General features: G+C 41.8%; 2 protein-coding genes across 4 annotated transcripts; one reads left to right on the forward strand and one right to left on the reverse strand.

The window, feature by feature from the left end:
• Positions 1-4: 4 nt before the first annotated feature.
• On the reverse strand, positions 5-3504 carry ankrd33ab (ankyrin repeat domain 33Ab). 2 transcript variants are annotated; one of them, XM_086118247.1, is made up of 5 exons: positions 3472-3504; positions 3015-3317; positions 2445-2574; positions 2170-2310; positions 5-1216 (listed from the first exon to the last, which is right to left on the reverse strand). In XM_086118247.1, exons 2-5 carry the CDS (start codon positions 3267-3269, stop codon positions 390-392), a joined length of 1353 nt encoding a protein of 450 aa, XP_085974373.1. In that variant the 5' UTR covers positions 3270-3317; positions 3472-3504; the 3' UTR covers positions 5-389. The 2 variants fall into 2 exon arrangements, with proteins under 2 accessions (XP_085974373.1, XP_085974372.1); XM_086118246.1 differs by lacking the exon at positions 3472-3504 and having other exon boundaries at positions 3015-3345.
• Positions 3433-22744, forward strand: arhgef25b (Rho guanine nucleotide exchange factor (GEF) 25b). Of its 2 annotated transcripts, XM_086118240.1 has the most exons (17): positions 3433-6566; positions 7137-7228; positions 13423-13736; positions 13816-13923; positions 16230-16360; positions 17182-17248; positions 17799-17902; positions 18023-18092; positions 19098-19187; positions 19264-19356; positions 19446-19496; positions 19570-19647; positions 19730-19921; positions 20524-20704; positions 20786-20979; positions 21056-21196; positions 22166-22744. In XM_086118240.1, the coding sequence occupies exons 1-17, from the start codon at positions 6493-6495 to the stop codon at positions 22214-22216; spliced, it is 2031 nt and encodes a 676-aa protein (XP_085974366.1). In that variant the 5' UTR covers positions 3433-6492; the 3' UTR covers positions 22217-22744. The 2 variants fall into 2 exon arrangements, with proteins under 2 accessions (XP_085974366.1, XP_085974365.1); XM_086118239.1 differs by lacking the exons at positions 3433-6566; positions 7137-7228 and adding an exon at positions 8611-8950.
• The last annotated feature ends 222 nt before the right edge of the window (positions 22745-22966 follow it).

The following is a 22966-nucleotide window of genomic DNA, read 5'->3' on the forward strand; positions in this document are numbered from 1 at the left end:
ATACTTTAGGAGAAACGACTGTATTTTAATACAGTACACCAAAATCAATGCAAAATAAATGTAACTAATGAATGAAATGGACAGATTCACAAGTATTTTGCAATCAAATCTATGCCCTGAAATGACCTGGATGGATGAGAATATCGACAACCATTTTCAACTTCATGAGAATTGAGTAAATGTATGAAAACTGTGACAAAACTTTGGCAAAAAAAAAAAAAGACAAAAACTAGAGCATACGAAAACCGAGGTTCCACTGCTTGAACTCCAAACTGTGTTTCTCAGCTTATTTGTTTTCATGAATCAATCATGACTGTTTTGAAGCCCTGAGTAGTGATTATTTAAAAAAAAAAAAAAACTTTGGTTCTGAAATAATAAAGCTTTAGGAATTATGTTAATTTTTGGTCTTTGTGTGGTTGTGTTCTCTTTTTTTTCTCATTTTTTTCTTTCTCCTTTTTCTCCTTCTTCTTTTCTTCCTTGATCTCCTTATATTTCCACTTTGGTGGTTCCAGGTAGCCTTTCTCCATCTTCTTCTTCTTTTCTTTCTTTGGCGTGGCCTCTGTCGGTCTGTTGATATTGATCTGGGGGATACATCCCGAAGGGAACACGCTGTTTCTCCTGGCCATACTTCGAGGAATGAACTTGGAGGCGACCTTGGTGGAGGCCAGTGAGAGGATGCTGCCCCTCCTCTCAGCGTCGGCGCAGCAGGTTGTAGCAATGGAGTCAGCCGAGTGGATGGAGGGAATGATGTGTGACACGGAGCCGTTGCTGTGGCACACAGAACTTTCCTCCAGCTCCTTCTCGGAGTGTTTCTTCATCAGCTCTGGTACGGCGAGGCGCCTCTTGCCCAATTCAGGGGGACTGGTGGGGCACAGTGGACGACACCCAGTGGAAATGAGGGGGCTGTGGATACTGGTGGTCATCCGTACCATATGGTCCAAAACTCCGTTATCCTCAGGGTCATGAGGAAATCGGAATCCAAATGTGTTCTTAATGTGATGGGTGATTTTTTCCCGGGTGCTTTTTTCCGCCATAGCCTTTGCGACCCTCTCCTTGAGCTCAGGCCACTCCGGGATGTAGCTTTCACAAAACTGCTCAGCTTTTGGCCTCATTTTGAGGCGGCGCAGACGATACAGTGTCTCATAGCGACCTGTTTTTAGCGCCCAGTCCTGAGCGCACTTTCCTCTCGTAGTGTCTGTTACATGGATGTCAGCCCCTACACAAAAAGAGGAATAGAATATGAATGCCATTCATACTTGGCACTATTAGAGTTGTTTTAGCTCGAGTAACCATATAACCATCAGTCGAGTATTAAGTATTTTTGTCCTTTTATGCCACCATATAGCAAGAAAACATTCTGCAAATGCAAGTTTGTAAAATTAACAATGGACGTCACATTTTGCAAATCGCGTTTCACTGTGTCTCTTCACCGATGCTTGCGATACATATAGCACTCCTGACAAGGAAACAACTCCAGCAGTCCAAACCTCAAAATTCGCATAGCTGGCCATGGCCATGAGAGAAATGGGGCCACATTTTTGCCGCCAGCGTAAGTCTAGTTTAAAGTGCAATCTAACTGTGCGCATTGGTGGAATTTTCTTTTTTGGGGGGCATTTTCATACATAGGCGCAGCTAGAAAGGGGTGCACAAGAAGGCGCCATGGTGGAACGGACAGAACGCAGTCGACGTCTGGCCAAACGAAGCGGCTCCCCTCATTCCCTTTAAATTCAGTGCAGAGAGAGCTGCACTCTCTCCATGGCATGTAGACACACGGGATCGATATGCGCAAAGTACATTTATAAGAGACTGCAAGATCTCCACTTGCGGCAGAGGTAGAGTCTGATTTCACTGATCTGAAAATCACTGATTACAGGTGATTTTTTTTTCTTGTGATAATATGTTCAGAATGATCCCTTAAACCCGTCTGGCGTCATACTCTGGCGGACAAAGTTAGCTGGCTTAAAATATGAACAGCTCAACGGCCTGGCCAGCTATTCTAGAACTGAACGTTTGGAGGTTAATAGGATAATGGCCAGGTTTCAAAAAAGATCTGTGTCATCATAGTTGAAAAGCTCCTGTGCGAGAGTCTTGTTGCAAATGTTGCCTTGATATAAAGATCAGAAAATGTGAACTTAATCCTCATCTTCATCATGAAATTATCTCACATACCGGCCATCACGAGCGCAGCAACCACATCATCGCGGCCCGTCATTGCAGCTTTGATGAGGGCTGTGAAGCCACGGCAGTCTTTTATTTCTGTGTCTATTCCAGGGTAATAGTTTAGGAGGTACATGACCGTGTTCACGTGACCTGAGAATAAAAAAAAAAGCATCAGTCGGAAGTATTTAAACAATATTTGAATATAAAATATATAGGGAGAAGCGGGGACATTGTTGGGATGACAAATTTCTCTGGCTGCATTGTAGGGTTTAGTTGTGACCTACCTGCTTGGGATGCAATCATCAGTGCTGTGTTGCCTTCGTTGTCCTGATGGTTGATGTCTATGTAGGGGCAGGTATTAAGACCATATACAATGTCTATGAATCCTTTGCAGCAAGCCACCATCAAGCCATTCTGTTGAACGTAGTTTACAGGAAAATGATAAATGGACGTCTGGTCAAGCAGTTTAGATGCTGCTATGAATCTGTTGAAGTCCACTTTAAAGCTTTTTCTGAACAGCTATAGTCATATTTTAAGAACGCTGCATACAACAATTTTTGTGGAAAACGTTTGCACTTGCCGGGCTTTTGGAGCAACCCTTGGATGTTTGTATTTTCTAGGATGATCTAATCCTCTTGGAATGGTGTGGTGAGAGGAATTTTTAGGCCTTGCTATTATCAATCATGTAGTTCTTCAGGTGGTGTTTTATACCGTCCACTCATATTTCTTTTCTGAAGTCTATGTGTGCATCTTCTAGGAAACATGAGTTGAAACTCAACAACTGAACGGAATAACATCTCAGTAGCCGAAATCCGTAACATGTCTTCTCTATCCCGCCCGAAAATGAGCCTTACCCAGTTATTGATGTCCAAGTCCATGACCTCTTCCCTTGTCACCCCTCTCTCCAGAACCCTGCGCAGAGAGGCCAGGTCATTACGGGCGCATGCTTGGTACAGCGTGCATGCCGTTGACCCGTCGGATGTCTCCGGCGTGTAGTCTGGTAGGACAGAGTCGTCGGACAGGATGCTGTCTGAGTCCCAACCCGACAGAGACCCGTCCTCATCATCGGGGCCTGCACCCAAGTGAGGGTCCTCTGCCGCGGTGGCCATTTTCCACCAGCAGAGTCAGGTGAAATGACGTCTATCCTCTGGTTACATCTAACAGGGAATCACAGACGGGATGGAATGATGTATCCAAGGTGAAAGACAACCATTGCAATTCGATCGCGAGGTCTAAAACACTCATGAAATGGTTTGTTTACGAAGAAAGTGGCAGCAAGAGTCCACCTGTCAGAGATTATGGCTGTATTACCTGGCCGTCATGGAGTGGGTGTCGCCATGTGAGGGCCCTCACAGTTAAGTAACTGGATCAGGAATTAAATGCCTTGCTGAGCACACGCGCCTGCTAAATAAGGAATAACCCCGCACCTCAGAATAACCTCAGTCACGTGGGGCGTCCGTCAACAGCATCTATCTATCTATCTGTCTGTCTAGCTAGCTAGCTAGCTACCTAATGTAAAGTTTGACTTGACTTCGTTCTGTGACAATTATGTCCTCGTTTGTGACAGTCTTCTATGTTTGATGGACTGTACCAAGCGCAACACTGCTGAAAACAGGCCATTGTTAGATTTTAGTCATGTTAAAATTTTTATTTTTTTCATACCATTTCATGTGTTACTGCTTGTTTAGGTTATGTATTATTATTATTTTTGTCTAATCCAGTAGACTGTTTATTCAAATTTTAAACTGTGAACTAATTTATGATTCTGTTCTACATATACTTTACTTATCACATACAGGACAACAACCAGTCAGCGTCTGTAGAAAACATACCAAAAATAGAACAGGTTATAAAACGTTAAGATGGTTTGTATTTAGGCCGAGCCGTTCAAAAGACTGACCACTGGACAAAGTTACTTCGTATCTTGAAAAATGTATTTAATCAGGGCAAAAATACGTGCGCGTCCCTAAAACTGCTGGATTAAAAATAACCCGACATGGGTTATTTGGGTATCGCAAAATTGAACCACCCCACCCAGGAGTTATAGTAGACAATGGTGAATTGAAGAAGTCTTTTCTCACACCAAAAATATTTGTACCTGTAATATAATGTTGTTGATCAAATTCAAACCCATCAGCCTGTACCAAAAAAATTATTAATTTTCGATTTAAGATCAAACATATTTTTTGCAGTACATATCACTTTTTTCAAGAGCAAATTAATGAAATTGGATATTTTCTGATAATCTCTCATCAGTCACTGCATCATAACCAATAACATTGCATTTAATCTTTGTCTCAATGCTGTGAAAAAAATAGTGTCCTACAATTTGTGATTTCTGATGAAAATGTGGGTAAAAAAATACCGCCCCCATCGTACAATCTTTTTTTTTTTGTAGAGAGCACATGAATGAGTCAACAATTTGGAGTTACGTGTTTGTTATAAAACTTAAAATTGGTCAAGCAAGACCAAAGGAATCTCACAAATTGACTGTCACGCACAGTGCTGTATTAATCCCGTCAGTGACAACCAACATGCTCCCAACAAATGGGACCGTTTCCAAACTCTCAAGCGCAAACAACGACAGGCTGTGTTGGGTGACGTCGTGCGTAAGATCCACCACAAGATGGCGAACTTTGCCAGACACACAGAATGCAGCCCTCATCAGCCCTTGTGTCATGTTGAGAGAGATTATCAATATACAGTATACAAATCACACATACACACAAGAGAGAGAGAGAGAGAGATTATATATATATATATATATATATATATATATATATATATATATATATACATACATACACGCACACAAGGCTCAAAATAAATATTTTTTCTTTGCGGAACAGTTTTGCGATCCTATGAATTCATATGAGGAGGAACATTTTTTTGTGGAGCATTTTTTATATATTCATCTGTTTGTTTGTTTTTCCTTATTCTGTAGAGTAGCAAACTGCATTTTCTTATTGAGAGGCTAAACTAAATTGATTTAAAAAGTAAGATGTACTGTAATCTATGGTAATTTTGTACTGTAATACACTCAACAGATATAACTGTTTCCTCGCTCCCCATTCTTTCGCGCCTGCTCTTTTGTCTTCGATTTTTTTTGTAGTTTTTATTTCACCACGCTGTGTGTCTGTTCGTGCTTATGCTGCTGTTATGTGTCGCTTAGTAAGGAGCAATTTCACAAAGTCGCCGCACGAGTAGCCAGCCGAAGCTTGTTACTAGCTCGCGGGCGCTACTCGACACAGTAGTTGGAAGAAATGTGCGAACATCCACAGTCAAGCGAAACTTTTTGGGACCGCGGTTGATGATTGGTTGATTCAATGTGTTTTGATAATGCGAAAGATACTAATTTTGCCTTGCTAACTGCAGTGAAAACCCGTTTATTTTGAGACTTGATAATATACATACGGTGCCTTCATGGGCTGTAAAGAGAAGGAGAACATGAGAAGAGAATAAGTTAAAAAATAGGAAAAACAACGTGTTTTTTTTTAAAGCCCAAGTGCCTGTTATGGGTTGATTGCATGTATAGTTAATAAAGATAACAAACGTCAACTGGTCCCTGGGAATTCCATTATTTCCTATGGGAAAGTTTGTTGTGAAACCTGAGTCAGAGGTTACAATGTACACGGAAAATGAGTCCGAACCATTTTTTTCTTTGACAAAGTAGAATAGACTTGGGTCATTGCCTTATCTGACATCTGGATTTAAGAAGCGTTACCTCAACCCTTTATCCTCCTTTCTTGCCCTGCTCCTGTTAGATGGTAGGGTGAAAAAAAGTACCTTTACAACACATGCTACTCAAATGTTAATTTTCCAAATTGGTTAAAATCTGAAGTTTGGTTTTCGGGCGTTTAGTGTGTTTTCACGTTTTTATACACAGTCTGTGCATGTTTGTAGAAAACAAATATGAGAAAAGTGTGAAATCACTCAGGGAGCTGTAAACTGTCATTGTAACCACTTTTTCAATGAATGTTCATGACGATAGTTATTCGGCTTTTCTGAGACAGTTCAAAGGCCTGCTGTGGGAATGAGCCCATGGGACTCGTGGGACGTGGCTGTGGGCCTTTCTGGACACATCAAACCCCCTCCCTCCCCTCCTAACTGGAGTGGTTTGAGGAGCGATCCCTCTGCATCAGCTGTCCTCATGTGTCCAGAAGAAGAAAGCTTCTGTTCTTTTGTTCTCCTGGAGTGAAAGCCAAACACACTGACTGACATGATTGTCTAACACTTCCCTTGTCCATTTCCAGAGGATACAAGGAATGAGGCAGATCTGGAAATGAAGAGGGAACATTGATTCATGAGGAGGACAAGGGCACGAGGTGAACAATGAAGACTTTGGCAAAAGTACAAGGGAGGACGGAACAACTGAAGCGACACAAGGTTGAAAAAGTGAGTATTTCGTTATGTAAATGATGTAAAATTTAAATCATTCATTTTCTAAATCTAACTGCTGCTTATGCATTTTTTTTTTACTTTAGAAATTTGCTTTCGCAAATCTAGCCCTTACACCAACTTCGTTGATATGTATGTTGTGCTTATTTTCTTATTGTGCTGTACTTTGGAAGTAACTCTTGACATTTGTAATGAATTCAAAGATTTGATAATATTCTTACACACCTTTCAGTCATACTTTCAATTCATGTCCTACATCCAATTTTGTTTTCTCTCTTTTATTGTTGCTTTGGAAATCATGCTAGCTTTCAATTTCGCTTTTCTAATTGTGGTGTTAAGTTTAGCGCGATCAGAGAAATTCCGCTGATAAGATAAGAAACCACTCAAACTGAAGCAAAATTAGCAGAGCGAAAAGTGTGACTAGGGATTTTAAAAAAAACATTTAAATGTGGCATTTTGAGCCTAATCTCCACATCAATTTATTTATCCCTTGAACTAGTCAACATTTCTCAAGCACTATAAATGTAAACAAAGCCATTTGTGCAGGTTTGACACACATACTTTGTGTAAGATTTCAGAAAGCAGCAGATACTGTTGACTGACAGTAATCAACATACCAAGATGGAATTCAAGTGGGCCAGGAGGTTCAGCGTGGCTGCAGGATGGAAAGGTAACAAACCAAAATAATAATAACTATCATACAGTGTGTATTTGAGTCTTTGATAATAATAATTAACGATCATATTTAATTGAATTGATTTTTAAGTCACAAACACTTTAGCGACTATTGGTACTATTGTCCTCTTCTTCTCAAATCAGAATTCATGGAAATTCGTGACAAGCAAATATAAATACTATTGTTGTTTTAAGAAGGTATTTGGTGACAAAAGGGAAAAAAAGAGATAATTGGGTAACACACCTAACAAAGTGAAGCAAACACTCCCCTGATTTTTACACTGCAAATAAAATTGAAGTGGGACACTTTATGATCAAGTTGAGAGTTTAGCTGCCCCCCCCCCACACCAACCCCCTCCCCCTCTCAATTTTGACCACATGATTAAATATTGAATGGTTATAGTCGTTTCATAGTTTATCTTGTGGGAGCGAATCCAACACACTCCAATTGATTAGCACTCATGTTGTGCTGATCAAGCACATTCATAAATTAAAGTTTTGCATTCTCAGTGGTGAATAAAAATCGGAATCTTTTTCTTCACTGACTATTTCCATGTTTGGGTTCATGCAAGTATATGTGCATTGGAATCACACTAGCGGCTGCCATATGATCGGACAGCTGTACTCACAAGATCATCCAGTCATGAATACTTAATCTTGGTTTTGAGATTAAATCTGACCGCCTCTGTCCTGCCAGCTCATATCACTGCTGATATTTCCACCTGTTGCTTTTTTCCACTATCGGTTCTTTGCTACCTGTAGTCACAAAAGCAACTTAAGGAGTGGGTCTTATTGCGTGGGCATGCATGTTGGTACTTTTTAAAATATATAGTCATAACACAATTAAATACAATGCCAAAAATTAATCAGTTTGTGCATCATGTCGATAATTCATTGCGACTCTTTCTGGTGTGTGCGACTTGGCCACTGGAGGGCCAGTACAAACAGTCACGAAGACACAAACAAAAGACACTTTCACTATTATTATGACTCAATAAATTGCAAAGGTATTAGTTGTTTTTCCACAGAGGATAAAGAAAATACGCCTGTGAATGATGTTACATTGTCTGTCTACATGTGTTGCTGCAAGAGTGGTACATTCGGATTCATTAACTCGAGGAATGCCAAAATTGGATTGTAGTCCCCATTTCAGTGTCTCAAATTCTTATTCTCGTTCCTCTTAGTGGATGTAGTTTCCATTATTAAGCAAGCTGCTTACCAAAACAGAAGCAGAGTGTAAAAGCATATTGGGGAAGCAAAAGACGGTGATCAAAGGGTGGCAAGAGGGTGAGAGGAGGCGGGGCTAGGATTTTGATGCGAGCTCAGCCATGTGTGCACGTTATATGCACCCTCATCACATATCCCGACGCCCGCCCTTCCCTCTCTGTCAGCCCTTCAAGTACTTATTGTCCCTCTCATACTCTCTTCGCTTACTGTCTGGCCACAATGAGCTAGAGTGTTTTTAGACAATTTTGGCTGCATTTTCTCTTTGGAAAAGAACTACAAGGCAATCTTTATGTCTTTTCCTCTGGGGATTACCACCGGAATAGTGTGCCCCTGTTTATCCACCACTATGCTTGCACTGGATGTGACTTTTGAATGTGCCAGTGGCAAAGGATGGTCATGAGAGGGGGTCACCGGCAACGGGGATGCGGGTGCCAGCACCTGTTGAGAAAACTGCTCCGTAAATGTGGATGCTGCTTTGTCCAAGTGAGAGGTACGATACGTGGATGCTTGCCTCAAAAACCCTTCCGTGCGTTATCTAGCATTTGCTTCCTCACTTTCTCCTACATTTCTTATCAGATTTTTCTGTAATGTTTGAATATTTTCCGTATTTCACGGAATCCTACTGCACGTTTGTTCCTTACAAACCAGCTGTAAAATGTGCTGTTTGGATTAAATAGATGTTTATCACTTATAGGCTTCATGGTAAATGGAAAAAACTGACACGGCACCATATTCTGGAAATAACGGTGATTCCCCACCAGTGTGACTTGAGAGGTGCGCCCTGAAAATTGTCCAATTTCATGAAATTAGTCCAAAAATTATTCTGCTTACTTCAAATAGAGTGTCTTTATTCATCTGTCTATGGTGTGCTTGTGACATATAGTGACAAGCAGAAAAAGTTAAATGCTCTTGTATTCCACCATGGCAATTGACTGCATTTTGTTTTGTTTATTTTTTTTTTCAGTGTAAAAAAAATGCCTCGGCACAAGAAACACTGTTATCGAAAATCTGAAAAAATGTTTCAAATATTTCTTTACAAAAGGTTTTATTTACATCAGCGAGCTTCACTGTATATGTACGCAAATGCCTCTAATTATGAGTACTGCATCAATATTTGGTGGCAGCATTAGTAGACATTATTCTGTGTTTTGTTCTGCTGTATAATGTTGGTAATTTTGTATACACCGCGTGTGTGGTAAACGAACTCAATACTATCGTAGAAGTGGTCTGGAGCCAAAGCAACTAAACACAAAGACACACACCAACACGTGCATGCACACACATCACTGCCTTGACCCTTAAATCCAGTGTTGTTCCAGTTGCTCACGGACTGATTGCAGAGCCGCCCTGTGTGGATGGATGCTGATAATGAATGTGTGACTTGTAAAAATTAAGCCTTGGAGGAGAGTTTTTATGGAATGTGAAGGGAATTGATGAGAAACCAACCATGACTACCTATATATAACACATGTGCATTAAATAGTCTTAAGATTCATTGTTCAACTTCAAATTTATATGTCGAGCAGAAATGTTGCTGATTCCATATTATTATTATTATTTTTTAATCCTTTCCAGGGTTGGCTCTGGGTCATGAAAAGAGAATAAAGCAGGTCGGTAAGCCTCACTTGAATGTGGTTAGCCATGACAAATAAAACTTCAGGGAAGAAGGATTTTTGTTTTTTGGGTTTTGGGACGGCTGGTAGGCATAGCTTAATGCTAACTGCATGTTGTAGTGGTAGAAATGGGCATAGGTATGATCAGTAAGAAAGCTGTTCTTTGGTTGCGTCATCTCGCCCGCGTTTAAGCCCCAGCCAAAAGAAATCCGCATAACTGAGAGAGTGAAAAAAAAACGCGATATCTCAGCAATTCTGTGCGAAATGCTTCCCCAGTCTTTCCACGCATATCCTCTTCTGGCTGTGAGTGGTTGTTTTACCTCAGGCATGGTGACTTACTGATAGTTTTCACAAACATGATATAGCATGACTTTTTTTTTTTTTTTTTTAATCGCAAACTCCCCATTTAATGTTCAGACTTTCCATAATGTTATCGTGGCTTACCTTCATACAAAATATACTTTTGAAGCAAAAAGCCTCCACCACTTTTTTGATGAACACATGGACCTACTATGCAACCGTATTGTAGTGTCAGTAATCATGGCCATACTGAAGGAGCCAAATATTTTCCGAGGAGTAAACAGTTTGAAGAACTACTGGTCTGCAGCATCTGTCAATCCGATGTGCTCTTGAACTACATACTTTATTCAGACTGTTTATTTGTGGAACGTTCAGGCAAGTAAACATGCGTGACACATTGTATTTGAACATAAAAACAGGATGAAAATTTTCAAAGCGGCGGAAATTTTTTCCGTGCTCTCGTCTGGGGATTCGACCCACAATGTTGCAAAACAAGCTAGCTGCAGAAACGACATCCAGAGCAAATCAAACGTCATGAGCTTCACTGAGTGAAATTCCAGTCAGTCTGTGTTATATTTAACCGTGCATTTCACCCCCTGCAAATACTCAACGGGAAGGCTATGCCAGGATTTAGTTTTAATGAGGATTTCATCTATTAGTCTGAGCAAACATATGAAGCAGCAGTCAGTCTTGAGCTCCCTGGCACACGTGACTCACAAATGACATGTGTCACGTATGCACCACTTTCATCGCGCTTAGACTCAGTGAAGTGTTAAAGAAGCATCTAAAAAAAAAAAAAAAGGGCCGTACACCTGATGATGAGCATTTTTAGTCTTGACTTTGAGTCGCAGTCAACAAACCACTAAAACATTTTGATAAGTTTGTCTCATCAGAGCCCTGGTAAAATATGAAGTGAGTGAACGTTTTAACGCATTCTCAGATTTGCATGCATGTATAAACAGTGCAAATTATTCCCAGCTACAGTAACATTTAATGTCTTTATATATGTTGAATTCCTTACAATGGTTCAATACAAATCGTTGCTTACAGCAGCAATACAGTGGACACGATCAACCGCTGCTGAAAAAATTCACAGAGATTTCTATCAGTGATTTTGTGTCCTTGCTGACGTTTGTCTTTTTCAATCACCCTCAGCCGCCTTTAATCCACCTGTCAACACGGCACGGCTGACTAAAGGCGCTGACAACTCTCACAAATCAGCTTTAGTTTGCCGTGGTTCAGCCTTCATTTTCCTGCCTATGGAGCCTACATGCAAGGTTGAAATCCCAGCGTTGGTGTCTGCGCGCACTGCTGACACCCTCGGGTCCGGATGGACGTCCAGCTGTTGCTCTGTGGGAAAACGGCCCGTTACATAAGCTCCTCAAACAAACACTAACGTGCACCTCAGCAGCAATTTGAACATCACAGTGGTGACCATCACTCAAGATTTAGAACAAGGGTGTCCAAAGTTTTTCTTCCAGGGGCCGCATACAGAATTATTGAAGGATGCAAAGGCCACTTGGACATTCTTTCGACGTTAAATTATTTAACACGCTCAAACCAACCCATCGCTGTTGGTAAAGATATGCAAGCTGGTAGAGTCAAGGATTGTTCTGGATCCTGACGTGACCTGTATTCCACGAGAATAGTTCCGCCCCTCTATCGAGCAGCACCAAAATTACATCTCCACATTCCAAACGAAAAACATACAAAGTACAAAGCTTGACACAAAGTAGAGTAAGAATTTGAAATTCCTGCTAAATGTCACCTGTAATTGAATTAGAGCATCTTTTTCATCAGGGGTTGTTCTGAATAGCAATTTTGTCATCTACGAAAGCTTTATATTAAACCATCCATCCATTCTCAGATCCACTTATCCTCACGAGGGTCTTGGGCGTACTGGAGCCTCTCCCAGCTGTCTTCGGGCAGTAGGCAGGGGACACCCTGAACTGGTTGCCAACCATTCGCAGGGCACACATAGATGAACAACCATTCAGACTCACACTCACACCTAGTGACAATTTAGAGTGTAGCAATAACCTGCCACGCATGTTTTTGGAATATGGGAGGAAACCGGAGTACCCGGAGAAAACCCACGCAGGCATGGGGAGAACATGCAACCTCCACATAGGAGGCCGGAGCTGGAATCGAACCCTGCACCTCTGCACTGTGAGGCCGACATGCTAACCAGTCGGCCACCGGACAGTAACCTTTTTCCTATCAAGTTTTCACCAATAAATTGAACATTTGTGTATTGGGATATCACTGGCTAACGCATGACCATCTGCATTTGTACTTTCCATTTTGTATGGTCTCTTGTTCAATGGCCTTATGGCAGTCTGGACAAACGCCCAGCCACATATATTCACTGGCCTCTTCCAGACTTGTCATTGTGATTAAAGCTTCCATAAATGTGCTGACAGGGACTACTGGCTTATGACAATATATTCCTGGACAACTAAAACAAATGGGTGACATGTTAATGTTAGGGTTCTTTGTGGAAACACTGTGTGTGAAGATTAGATGACACGATGTTAAAGCTGAATGTTGGGGGGGAGGGGGGACCCAGCTGTGGCATGACAGGATCACATATTGAAGTCTCGATGAATGAAAATTATGAACTGAGATGTGACTGTCTTGAGGTTTATACTTTCACTAGCAGTCCATTTTGCAACCAGCCCAGATACATAATTTCATGTTAGTTTATATTTACCCGACTATAACCCCTTTTTATGAGTTCAGTGTGTGTTTAACTGTATGTTGTAATTCCTACCTGCTTTGCGGAACATACAAAAAGCTCAAATGGATTATTCTATCAATTGCCTGAGATACATCACACATCTCAGACAGCTATTGCATAGCATTACAGTCTCAGGAACAAATCTGTAGTAAGAATTAAAATGTCGTAGCAATGGGCACAGCAGTTGCAGCGACTTAAGTTTCAGCGAGGGCTCAGCACAGGAAATTGAACATTTTTGTGCAGAAAGCTGTTTGAAGCTTGTGACCCAAGAGGACAAACTCCCACAATTAACCGCTCTGCTTCCCGCAGCAGAGTCATACTCCGTGGCGACCGTCGACAGTACCATTAACCTGGCGCTGGGCTCGACGCCCCACCGGGCCTCAGGCAGCTCCAGCCCGGGCTCTGGAAGATCACGGCACCCCGTCAGCGCCTTGAAGAAGTGGCTCACCAGCCCAGTCCGGAAGCTAAGCTCTGACGCCGGAGGAGGGACGGCGCGGGTCGATAAGCAGATGTCCAGGTCGGACAGGAGACAGCAGCCGTCGGTCCTTTCCAACAGCGGAGCTCAGCCGAGGCCTTTGGACCTGTATGATAGCGACTGCATGATCATCCCCTCGACAGATGCGGTGAGGCGGTGATTCCATCAATATGTGTATTTATTCAGATGAAACATTTGAAGATAATGCGTCGTGTTTTCTTGTACAGGCGTGGAATGATAGGCTGTTGAGTCGCGAAGCTTCATCGTCTTCTCTGGAGCCTTCCCATGAGGGTGACTTTTTGGACCTCCTGCCTGACAGAGAAAGACAAAGTCTTGTAATGTCTCTCTTATTCATATAAATCATACGATAATACATTGGGCTAAACCAACTTTAAATCTTTTGTAGTTGACAAGGTGATGTTAGTCAAGGCAACTTCGATTCATTGATGAGATCATTGACATTTTTCTCAGTTGCGCCGCTCCAAACACAAACCCACACACTCACTGCTCCGTCGTCTTTGGTTGGACAGGCCCCGCCCCCAACTCATTTAGCCAATTATATTCAGACACTCATCGGTTCACGTTCAAATACTTTCATTGCCTCGCAGACAGTCAGAAATTGTCAAACACCTGCACCAATTCATGCAACACAACCGTCCGGTTGTCTGGACGTTTTTTCCGACACGAACCCACCACCTGTTGATTTCAAACAGACTTGCGGTAAAGACTCTCCGTAACTTTTGCCAACAACCCTGGCTAAACATAACTCCTCCCTTTGATTTCAAAGACCTTAGAACAGTCAAGCTGTATCACTTCCACATACTTTCTTGACATCAATTACTACTTTCCTATCGGCCAAGGCTTTGATGACATCTTGTGGCATTTTATCGAGATAATAGGGACAGTGAATATGGTGTTTGTAGACTTTTAGTAAACTGTTGCATAGAATACTTTTGTTGACAACAATGAATGTTTCACATTAGAGTTTCGGCACAAATTATTAACCTACGCCTGCAGTTATTCAAATTAAATGGAGCTTGCAATCAAATCCCTTCGGTATTCAGGTTTCATATCTTAATGATGATGTATAGTAATAACACACAAGCAAGTCACAAGAGTGCTCAAGCTATGAATCACAAAACATGCAAACACTGAGCTGCATTTGCATGTGAATGGCTTCGTATTTGCACACATCATGCGCCTTTCACTAATTGTGCCAAATGCACATTTCACCGCTGTCTGGTAACCCTAAACTGCACTGAGAGATTTATGGGAGCCGAATCAATCCTGCAAGATTTTCCCCGACAGCATCTGGATGTAATCAAGTGGCGAGTAGAACAGTCAGTGTTGGGGCGAGCGGTTTAAATCCGAGTTAAAGCCGAGAAGCAAGTTGAGATGGATGCTTGTGGAGTTGGTCTACCCCTCAGAAAAACATTAGTGTGTGAGGTCAGGGGTCACTCGTGATATTTGTTACAGCTCGTTCCAGAAACACAGAAGACCATCTCATCTAAACAGTGATAATGTTAATCAATTGTTTTTTGCCGAGGATAAAGAATGTATGCCCGTGAATATCACTGCACTGTATTGTCTGTCTCCTTGTGTTTCTATCGCTTGTGTTCAAACAGACATTGTGTAAAGGTTCATACTTACCTTGACGGTCATGCTAGTATTGTTAATCTGTGGTTTAAGTCATTTTCACCTCAAAGTGTCACTAAATAGCTGGAAGCAAGATATTGGGTAATTTTTTGAAGAATTGCTCCCTGTCTTCAAACTGCCGCTTGTTGCGAAATTCGCCGCCACCATCGCTTACGCTTGTAACTCAAATTTTTGCTCTCAACTCAAGACAGAAAAAAAACGTAAGAAAGTAAAGGCAGCCTAAAGTACCCTTACTGTTGAGATAATAGCCTTTAGAACGACGAATTAGCTGAATTCTGCAGTTGAAATGGCAAAATATCCGGCTGGGTTAGGACGGGAAGGCAAGCGACCAAACAGCAAAGTGCAAATTTGACCTACATCATGACTTGACAGAGGAATTACGGAGCGGTGTTCAGAGATAGCGAACAGAATGTAGCGAGGCTGCAGTATGTCAAGCGGATTACAGTCAAATTCACATTAGATTAGACCGCTTTTAGGTGACGAGGGGCATTTGTTATATAACGGCTCTCCATGCCATTACCCCCACCCACCCGCTACACCCGATCCTCCTTGATAAACCACCACCATCCATCAGATCCCAGGCTACCTTTCTACATTTCTTACGTATACAAATCTCCCCCAACAGCCGCAATAGCCATCAAAAAGTTTTTAATACTCTCCGGTTTCTCAGGATTTGGTCATGAATTTCCCAAAGGGGATCAGCAAAAGGGTCACACTGATGGTGGTTTACAACCCATTTGCAGCATCTTCCAATAGTTCCACATGTGGTCAGTCAGCATTACTGTATATCACTAATGAAAGATCTGCTCAAAGTCTGAGACTGCATCCAAAAGTATTTAAATGAAGTTCCAGTCTAAATGTTGCAGTACATTTCAGGTTCCTCCTGAAATTCCACCCGAGAGTTGAATATGCCTAACTTTTTTTTTTTTTGTGAGTAGTGTCAATTACCCCATTGCTGACCAAAATGTACCCATTTGCATTTTAGAGCCATAAATCCAGTGTCAACACTCTCCAAGATGAGGACAACAGCTGCAATGTGACCGAAGATGCTGGCAGCCAGTTGTCGGTGGCTGTGGACAGCGAGGAAGAAAGAAACATCGCCTTTGAGAAGAGCTTGTAAGTGTCTACCCACACATTCGAGAAAACTATGGGACTTTTTTTTTTTTTTAACTGCATGGGGAGTACCAATACTCTGTATCTTCATAACCAAAAAAATTGTCCACAAGGACGTGGAGCATATGGTATCCCGGATACCATGTGGCCCGGATACCGTATCCGGGCCATATAGCATTTGATCTGGCTCACCATGCAATTCTAAAAACAAAGACAAACCCTTATAACTAAAAAACTGTGCTTATTGAAAGCAACGTTATGTGGTCATTATGGCTTTAACACCATTTGGATGTCAACTGGGCTTGTATTAACGATAATGCTGCCGTCCTTGTTTCCATGACGATTCTGTGTCATCTGCTTTCGGACTCATAGTGCATTTGTTAGACTAGCCTGAACATCTCATGTTGCTTTAGCAGGAGCTTCCCTGCTCAAAGAAACTTTGAAGCACACTAAAACGGGCAATGTTTATATCAAGACGACAAGCATGTTTTGTGTTAGCGTTCATTGGTTTGACTTCTTTTGCTTTTTATGACATTGCTAGATAAACACCTTTTCATTGTTTGCTTTGACTTTAAGACAGCAGTTTAAAAGTACACCTTTGCACAATAATGTTTTTTTTTTTTATTACAGTTTTTAGGTGCTGGTGATTTTGAATGTGAAGCTTTAATGCTAAGCAATGGTGTCCTGCATGCAGCTGATATACAATAATGGATTCAAGTGGTTGCGTTTGTCTTCTGAATCTTCGCAAATGATTGTCAGTCCCTCTTTTGAACATGTGCACATTTCTTACATCTAATTAACCCCAAATATCTTTTTTCTCTTAGGTATGTGCTGACAGAGTTGATAGAGACTGAAAGGTTGTATGTGGAAGACCTTGGACTCGTTGTAGAGGTACAGTATAACTTCCAAATAGGGGGTGAACATAGCTTGAGGTCAACGAATGGCTAAACACATGTTTTTGAGATTTTATCTTCCAATTTACCGCAAAAGAGGACTTTCAACAATAATGCTCTGTGAAGCGGCGAACTGTCCGGCCAATAAGGAAACACAGTCTTCAAACATCTGCGCTGGTCTGAGAGTATGAAAATCAGTTGGTTTCCGTGCCACTAGCTTCAGTTATTCCGATCGCCACCAGTCTTCAAACATTCTTAACAGCGCGATCATGGGACTGGCGGTGAAGGAAAGCATTCCGGCGCAAACTGATGCTATAAAATGTTATGCCCTGTAATGCAAGGACAGCAACTGAGGGCTAACAAGAACATTCATAGCGCATTCACAACATGCACCAATGTTACATCAACTCAAATTTCATCACATCATGTCTGACTACAAAAAAATCTTTAGCTATTCAACTCTTAGTCCCACACAACAGCTACTTGGAAATTGGTGTTCCTTCACAAGATGACCGGTTGCGTATATCACACTTTGTGCATACGTGTAGGGCTATATGGCAGCCATGACCAATCAGGGCGTTCCAGAAGACCTTAAAGGGAAAGACAGGATTGTTTTCGGAAACATCCATCAGATCTACGACTGGCATAAAAGGTGCCTTTTTCCATTGTTCACTTACATCTCTGCCAGTTTAGACTTTTTGGGTGCGTGGGGTGGTTGTCACGTGGTTGGCCCTGACTGTCATTTGCTCATTTCCTCTGTCATGTTCCTCAGTTACTTCCTGGGTGAGCTGGAGAAATGTGTGGCTGAACCGGACACCTTAGCCCAGCTGTTCATCAAGCATGTGAGCCTACGTTTTCTCAACCTTTTCTGTTTTGAGTGATCCATCCATCCGTCCATCCATCCACCAGTCTACTCAAACTAAAAGTAAACACTCTATTCATCCATTCAGCATACTTCCAAGCAACCAACTAATCAACCTACCACCACATCCATCCATCCATCATTAAATATAGCCAAACAACGAACCATTCAATTGGTCACCCATCCAAACAACTTTTCACTATTTACTATTTACTGGTACAAGATCCGTGTTAGTAATCCTGCGGCCTTCTCATGTTTCTAAATTAGCCCTTCAAAATAAATCCATAATACACACTTGTTGTTATGGTGCAGTACAGTTCTAAATCACTGCAAAGTATACACAAAACACATTTGTCTTCCAAGAAAGATACTGTATATACAGTCCTGTTTATAATCATTGGCACCGCTGATGAAGATGCGTTTAGATCCCCAAAATGACTTCCATTTTGATTGCAGAAGCATACATTCTCACACAGAAAATTGTAGAAAAGGCTCACCAGACACAGAATCAAGGCTCTCCCATGGTCGTCTCCGTTCTCAGACCTCAACCCGCTTGAAAAACAACTGAAAGAGGAGCGTGCAGAGGAGAGAACCCAGGTCGCCGGAAGATGTAGAGAAATTGTGTAAAAACGAATTGACAAAGGTCATTTTTTTCTGTATTCTCCCATCTTGTGGAACATTAGTTTGGATGAGGAGATTTGATGCTGTTTTGTTGGCTAAAGGAGGTTGTCCAAAGTATTAACATTTGACGTGCTAATAATTGTGGCACACCTGATTTCTTCATGTGGCATTTTTTTTAAATAAATGCACTTGAATTTGCACTTGATTTTGCTCTTTTAAAAAAAGATCGGGGATTTTTGGTGTTGTTGTTTTATTAGAAGCTAAACAACACACCTTAACCATGGTTGCCAATAAGTAAGATGATAAATAGCGCTAAAAGCACATTAGCATGAGTTAACCCTCACTTTTGTCTGTCTACCGCCAGGAGCGTCGTCTTCACATGTATGTGGTCTACTGCCAGAACAAGCCCAAATCAGAGCACGTTGTCTCCGAGTACATCGAGACCTTCTTTGAGGTGAGAACACCGTGAACGGTTCACGCCGCAGAACGCGCCGTCGCATCGTCACCACTGTCGCATGTCACCTTGACAGGATCTCAGACAGCAGTTGGGTCACAGGCTGCAGCTCAATGATCTGCTGATCAAACCCGTCCAACGGATCATGAAGTATCAGCTTCTGCTCAAGGTCTGCCATCCGTGTGGCTTTTACATTCACTCTGGGATCCTCACAAAGTTCAAAAAGATCTTAAAACCAACTTGTTTGCCCCTCCTCAGGACTTCCTAAAGTATTACAGCAAAGCAGGGCGTGATATTGAGCAACTCCAGGTGCTATTGTAATCATTCAGCCATTTTTGTTCATATTTCTTTGTGTAACAGTTTCTGATTTTTGTCCTCCCAGAGGGCGGTGGAGGTCACATGTTTTGTGCCGAAACGATGCAACGACATGATGAACGTGGGCAGGCTGCAAGGCTTTGTGGTAAGATAAACCTGCACGTAGCCATATAGGATCAGCTGCATCAACAGTATGGCGATGAGTGCGATGAATATACTTTTTTCAGGGAAAAATCACAGCTCAGGGGAAGCTCCTCCAGCAGGATACCTTCTCTGTGAGCGAACAGGAAGGCTGCATGTTGTCCAGACCCAAGGAGAGGAGGGTCTTCCTGTTTGAGCAGCTGGTCATCTTCAGTGAGCCAATCGATAAGAAAAAGGGATTTTCTTTACCTGGCTACAATTTTAAAAATAGCATCAAGGTAAATATTGGTCAGGTATTATTGTATATACTCGTTTTTTTTTTTTTTTTTTACATAAAAGTGCACTACATACCAGGAAAATTACAAAAATGTCTCCTATTGCCTGATGTGCTTTTTTTTTTAATTCACGTTTTGGAAATGTCACAGACAACACAAATCAGATACGATTAATTATGAGACAATCACAACTGATTCTGGTCCATTTGTTCTGATTTTAAAACTGTTTTCCCCATTTGAAATATTGTAACTAGGAATCCGTACTATTACCATCATACAACCTTGAAAAAAATCTGCTGCATGATAATACTAAGGGCAACTTGTAGATAACAATGCCAAAGAGCGTGTGCACGCCTTTCCTGCGCTGAATTTTAACGGAAATGAGTGGAGCCGATTTCATTGGCTACAAATTAATTTGGCTGTATTCACTCCCAGCCTTTCTAACTGCTCAGAAAACTCCACACAGTTTTCCCTTTGCGCTAGATTTGCACTGGGCATGAAAATAAGGTCCTCGGTCTTAATGACGAATGACAAAGGCATAATAAAAAGGTCGTTTCCATTGCAGGAGCACGTCTCACACTTTTTACGTGAGTTGTGTGCCGCAGGTCAGCTGCTTGGGCGTGGAGCAGAATTCCAGTGAGGGCCCGTGCTCTCTTGTCCTGACGTCACGCGGGACAAACGGCAGCGTGACTCGCTTCGTCATGCAGGCATCCTCTTCGGAAATACAACAAGCTTGGCTCGGTGACGTTGTGCAGATTTTAGAGACTCAAAGGAACTTTCTCAATGGTACCGGGGATTCGTGTTTTGACATTAAAACTATCAGAAGATTGCTGTTTAAAAAATTGTGATTTCCTGTCCTCACTCCAGCCCTGCAGTCTCCTATTGAGTACCAACGAAGGGAGAGCAAATCAAACAGCCTCGGCAGGAACATGAAGTCTCCAAGTGGCCTGCAGCCTTATTTGTCAGCATCGATGGGCCGCCACCAGCAGCTGGGCCAGATGTCTTATAACACCTCCCTTCCGTCGCTGCATCCGCCCCACCACAGCCCGGCTGCAAAAGCAGTAGGCGAACAATAGATTTTTTTTTCTCACTCTGATCAGAAGCAGACTATTGTATTTTATCTCTTGTCACTGTCAGGCCTCGAACCCTTGTGCCATGACACGTCAAGCAGCCCACCTTCAGCTCTCATCACAGCCACAGCTCACTTTATGTCCTGAAATGACAGGAAACCACAGCATGGATATTTCTCTGCCACCCCGCAGCCAGCACAGCTTGCAGGTACATTGCCCCTGCTGTATTGCGGGGGGGGGGGGGGGGTTCCAGCAGAAGCCAAAAGGTTTTTTTGTGTTTGTTTGTTTTTAAGCCCGATTACTCTTTCGAACTGGTTATATTTCCAAAACAACCCCAAAGCATGATGGCCCCGCCTCCATGCGTCATGTAAGAAAATTAAAAATTCACAAGCACATGTGGGAAAATAGGTTATGGGCCAGAAAGCAAAAAAAAAAAAAAAAAAAGTCAGGAAAAGCCCACAAGAACAGCTGAAATGGATCTACCATAGATGCAGAGGCGCGTGTGTGCTGACTTTCATTCAACATCAGTTTGAATGTGATTGGTTAATTCTGAACTCAACCCACGTCTCCATTTATGAGCGTGTGTACACTGATTAATCAACCACATTATCTAGTTGTTTATTTTTAATTCCCCATTAAAAAAGATTGCATTTATTTTCAATTGGACTCTACAGGCAACATTCATGGTGGAAAATTCTTTGAAAGGATTTATTTTTCTAATTATTTTCATATCACAAAACACCAGAATTTGAATACAATACTTGAAGACTTTTTGTATCCACTGTAATGACTGAAGCTCAAAGGAGGAGACAAAAGGCCCCTATACCTGTCAAAACAGAATTTATTTTTTGCCCCTTTTCCATCTTTAGAGGTATTACCAGCCGGAACATGGAAGGAGCGGCAAGGGAATGGTCAGAAAAGTGAGACAAAGGTGGAAAATGTAACACCTGAGACTCACTTTTCCGTCCCTGTTGTGTTGAACAAAGAAAGTCTGACATTATGTCATCCATTTTGGGGTGGGGGCGGGGGTGGCCGGACTATACCGCATAAAGGAATATTTCTCTCAGGCCAAATTGATGGAAAGCCAATTTTTTTTACCACTTCTGGGGCATTTGACTTTGGAGATTCCACTACTTTCTGCCACTGTCATCAACTCAGAATGTTCTCCTTTTTTAAGGTCGTGACTGCCGCTTTCCAGGCAGCCATTCTTCATGACAGTGAAACTTAAGCACATCAGCCAAAAACAGCAGCATATGAATAGAACCGGATGAGGAGCATGTCGAAAGCCCGTCTTTATCACGCATTGTACCTTTTGAATGCCATTCAAAGACATTTGGATTTCCTGCATGCACATGGCAGCATGTTTAGATGAGAACTATTATTAAAGCACATACTTTAGAGACTTCTTGCTTTTTCCATGGAAATGTCTGTTATTTTTGTAATGCATCGTTTTTCACATGGGGATCAATTCTACGTTATTCCTCCAAGTGACACCACAAGTCTCCGTCCTCAAACGAATTACCAGTTTATTTGTACCTTGCAATTGAGCATTATACCTATGTTGACATTTTGGCGGGCGGCTTAAGCGCAGCCATTGTTAGCTTGTCATCGGAACCAAACACATTTCTGCTTGTGTCACTGTGCAGAGAGAAGAGAAAGGGAGTGCTCGCCTGTGCGTCTCATTTATAAATGCAGTTGGTCGTTGTTTTCTGTGCTTGGCTTTGCGCTGTAAATAAAATTGATCAGCGAAAGGAAACATTTCTCCTTATGATCCTGCTTTGCAAAGTGAACAACGGACACCTCTGTCTGTCCTTCCTGCAATAAGTTAATATTAATAATTAAAGAACACAATGTACAGGACAGTCACCTCTCTTTAGTTTTTATGTGACCTCTCAGGTGAACAGTATGCATTCCTGTTTAGCAGCCCTCTAACAAAATGTCTGTCCATCAAATGGGGAGTAATTTAATTTTGTTTTAT

The sequence above is a fragment of the Hippocampus guttulatus genome, chromosome 8 (assembly GCF_054856545.1).
Source record: "Hippocampus guttulatus isolate MCC_2025c chromosome 8, RoL_Hgut_1.0, whole genome shotgun sequence".
In the NCBI taxonomy this organism is placed as follows: Eukaryota; Metazoa; Chordata; class Actinopteri; order Syngnathiformes; family Syngnathidae; genus Hippocampus; species Hippocampus guttulatus.

Excerpts from the sequence above, each read along its gene's own strand:
- ankrd33ab (XM_086118247.1), bottom strand. The coding sequence starts at position 3,269 with ATGGCCACCGCGGCAGAGGACCCTCACTTGGGTGCAGGCCCCGATGAT. Across the intron at positions 2,575-3,014 it reads ACTTGGACATCAATAACTGG|AATGGCTTGATGGTGGCTTG; the intron begins GTAAGGCTCATT and ends TACGTTCAACAG. Across the intron at positions 1,217-2,169 it reads TGCTGCGCTCGTGATGGCCG|GGGCTGACATCCATGTAACA; the intron begins GTATGTGAGATA and ends CTTTTTGTGTAG.
- arhgef25b (XM_086118240.1), top strand. The coding sequence starts at position 6,493 with ATGAAGACTTTGGCAAAAGTACAAGGGAGGACGGAACAACTGAAGCGA. Across the intron at positions 19,357-19,445 it reads AGTATCAGCTTCTGCTCAAG|GACTTCCTAAAGTATTACAG; the intron begins GTCTGCCATCCG and ends GCCCCTCCTCAG. Across the intron at positions 19,922-20,523 it reads ATTTTAAAAATAGCATCAAG|GTCAGCTGCTTGGGCGTGGA; the intron begins GTAAATATTGGT and ends TGTGTGCCGCAG.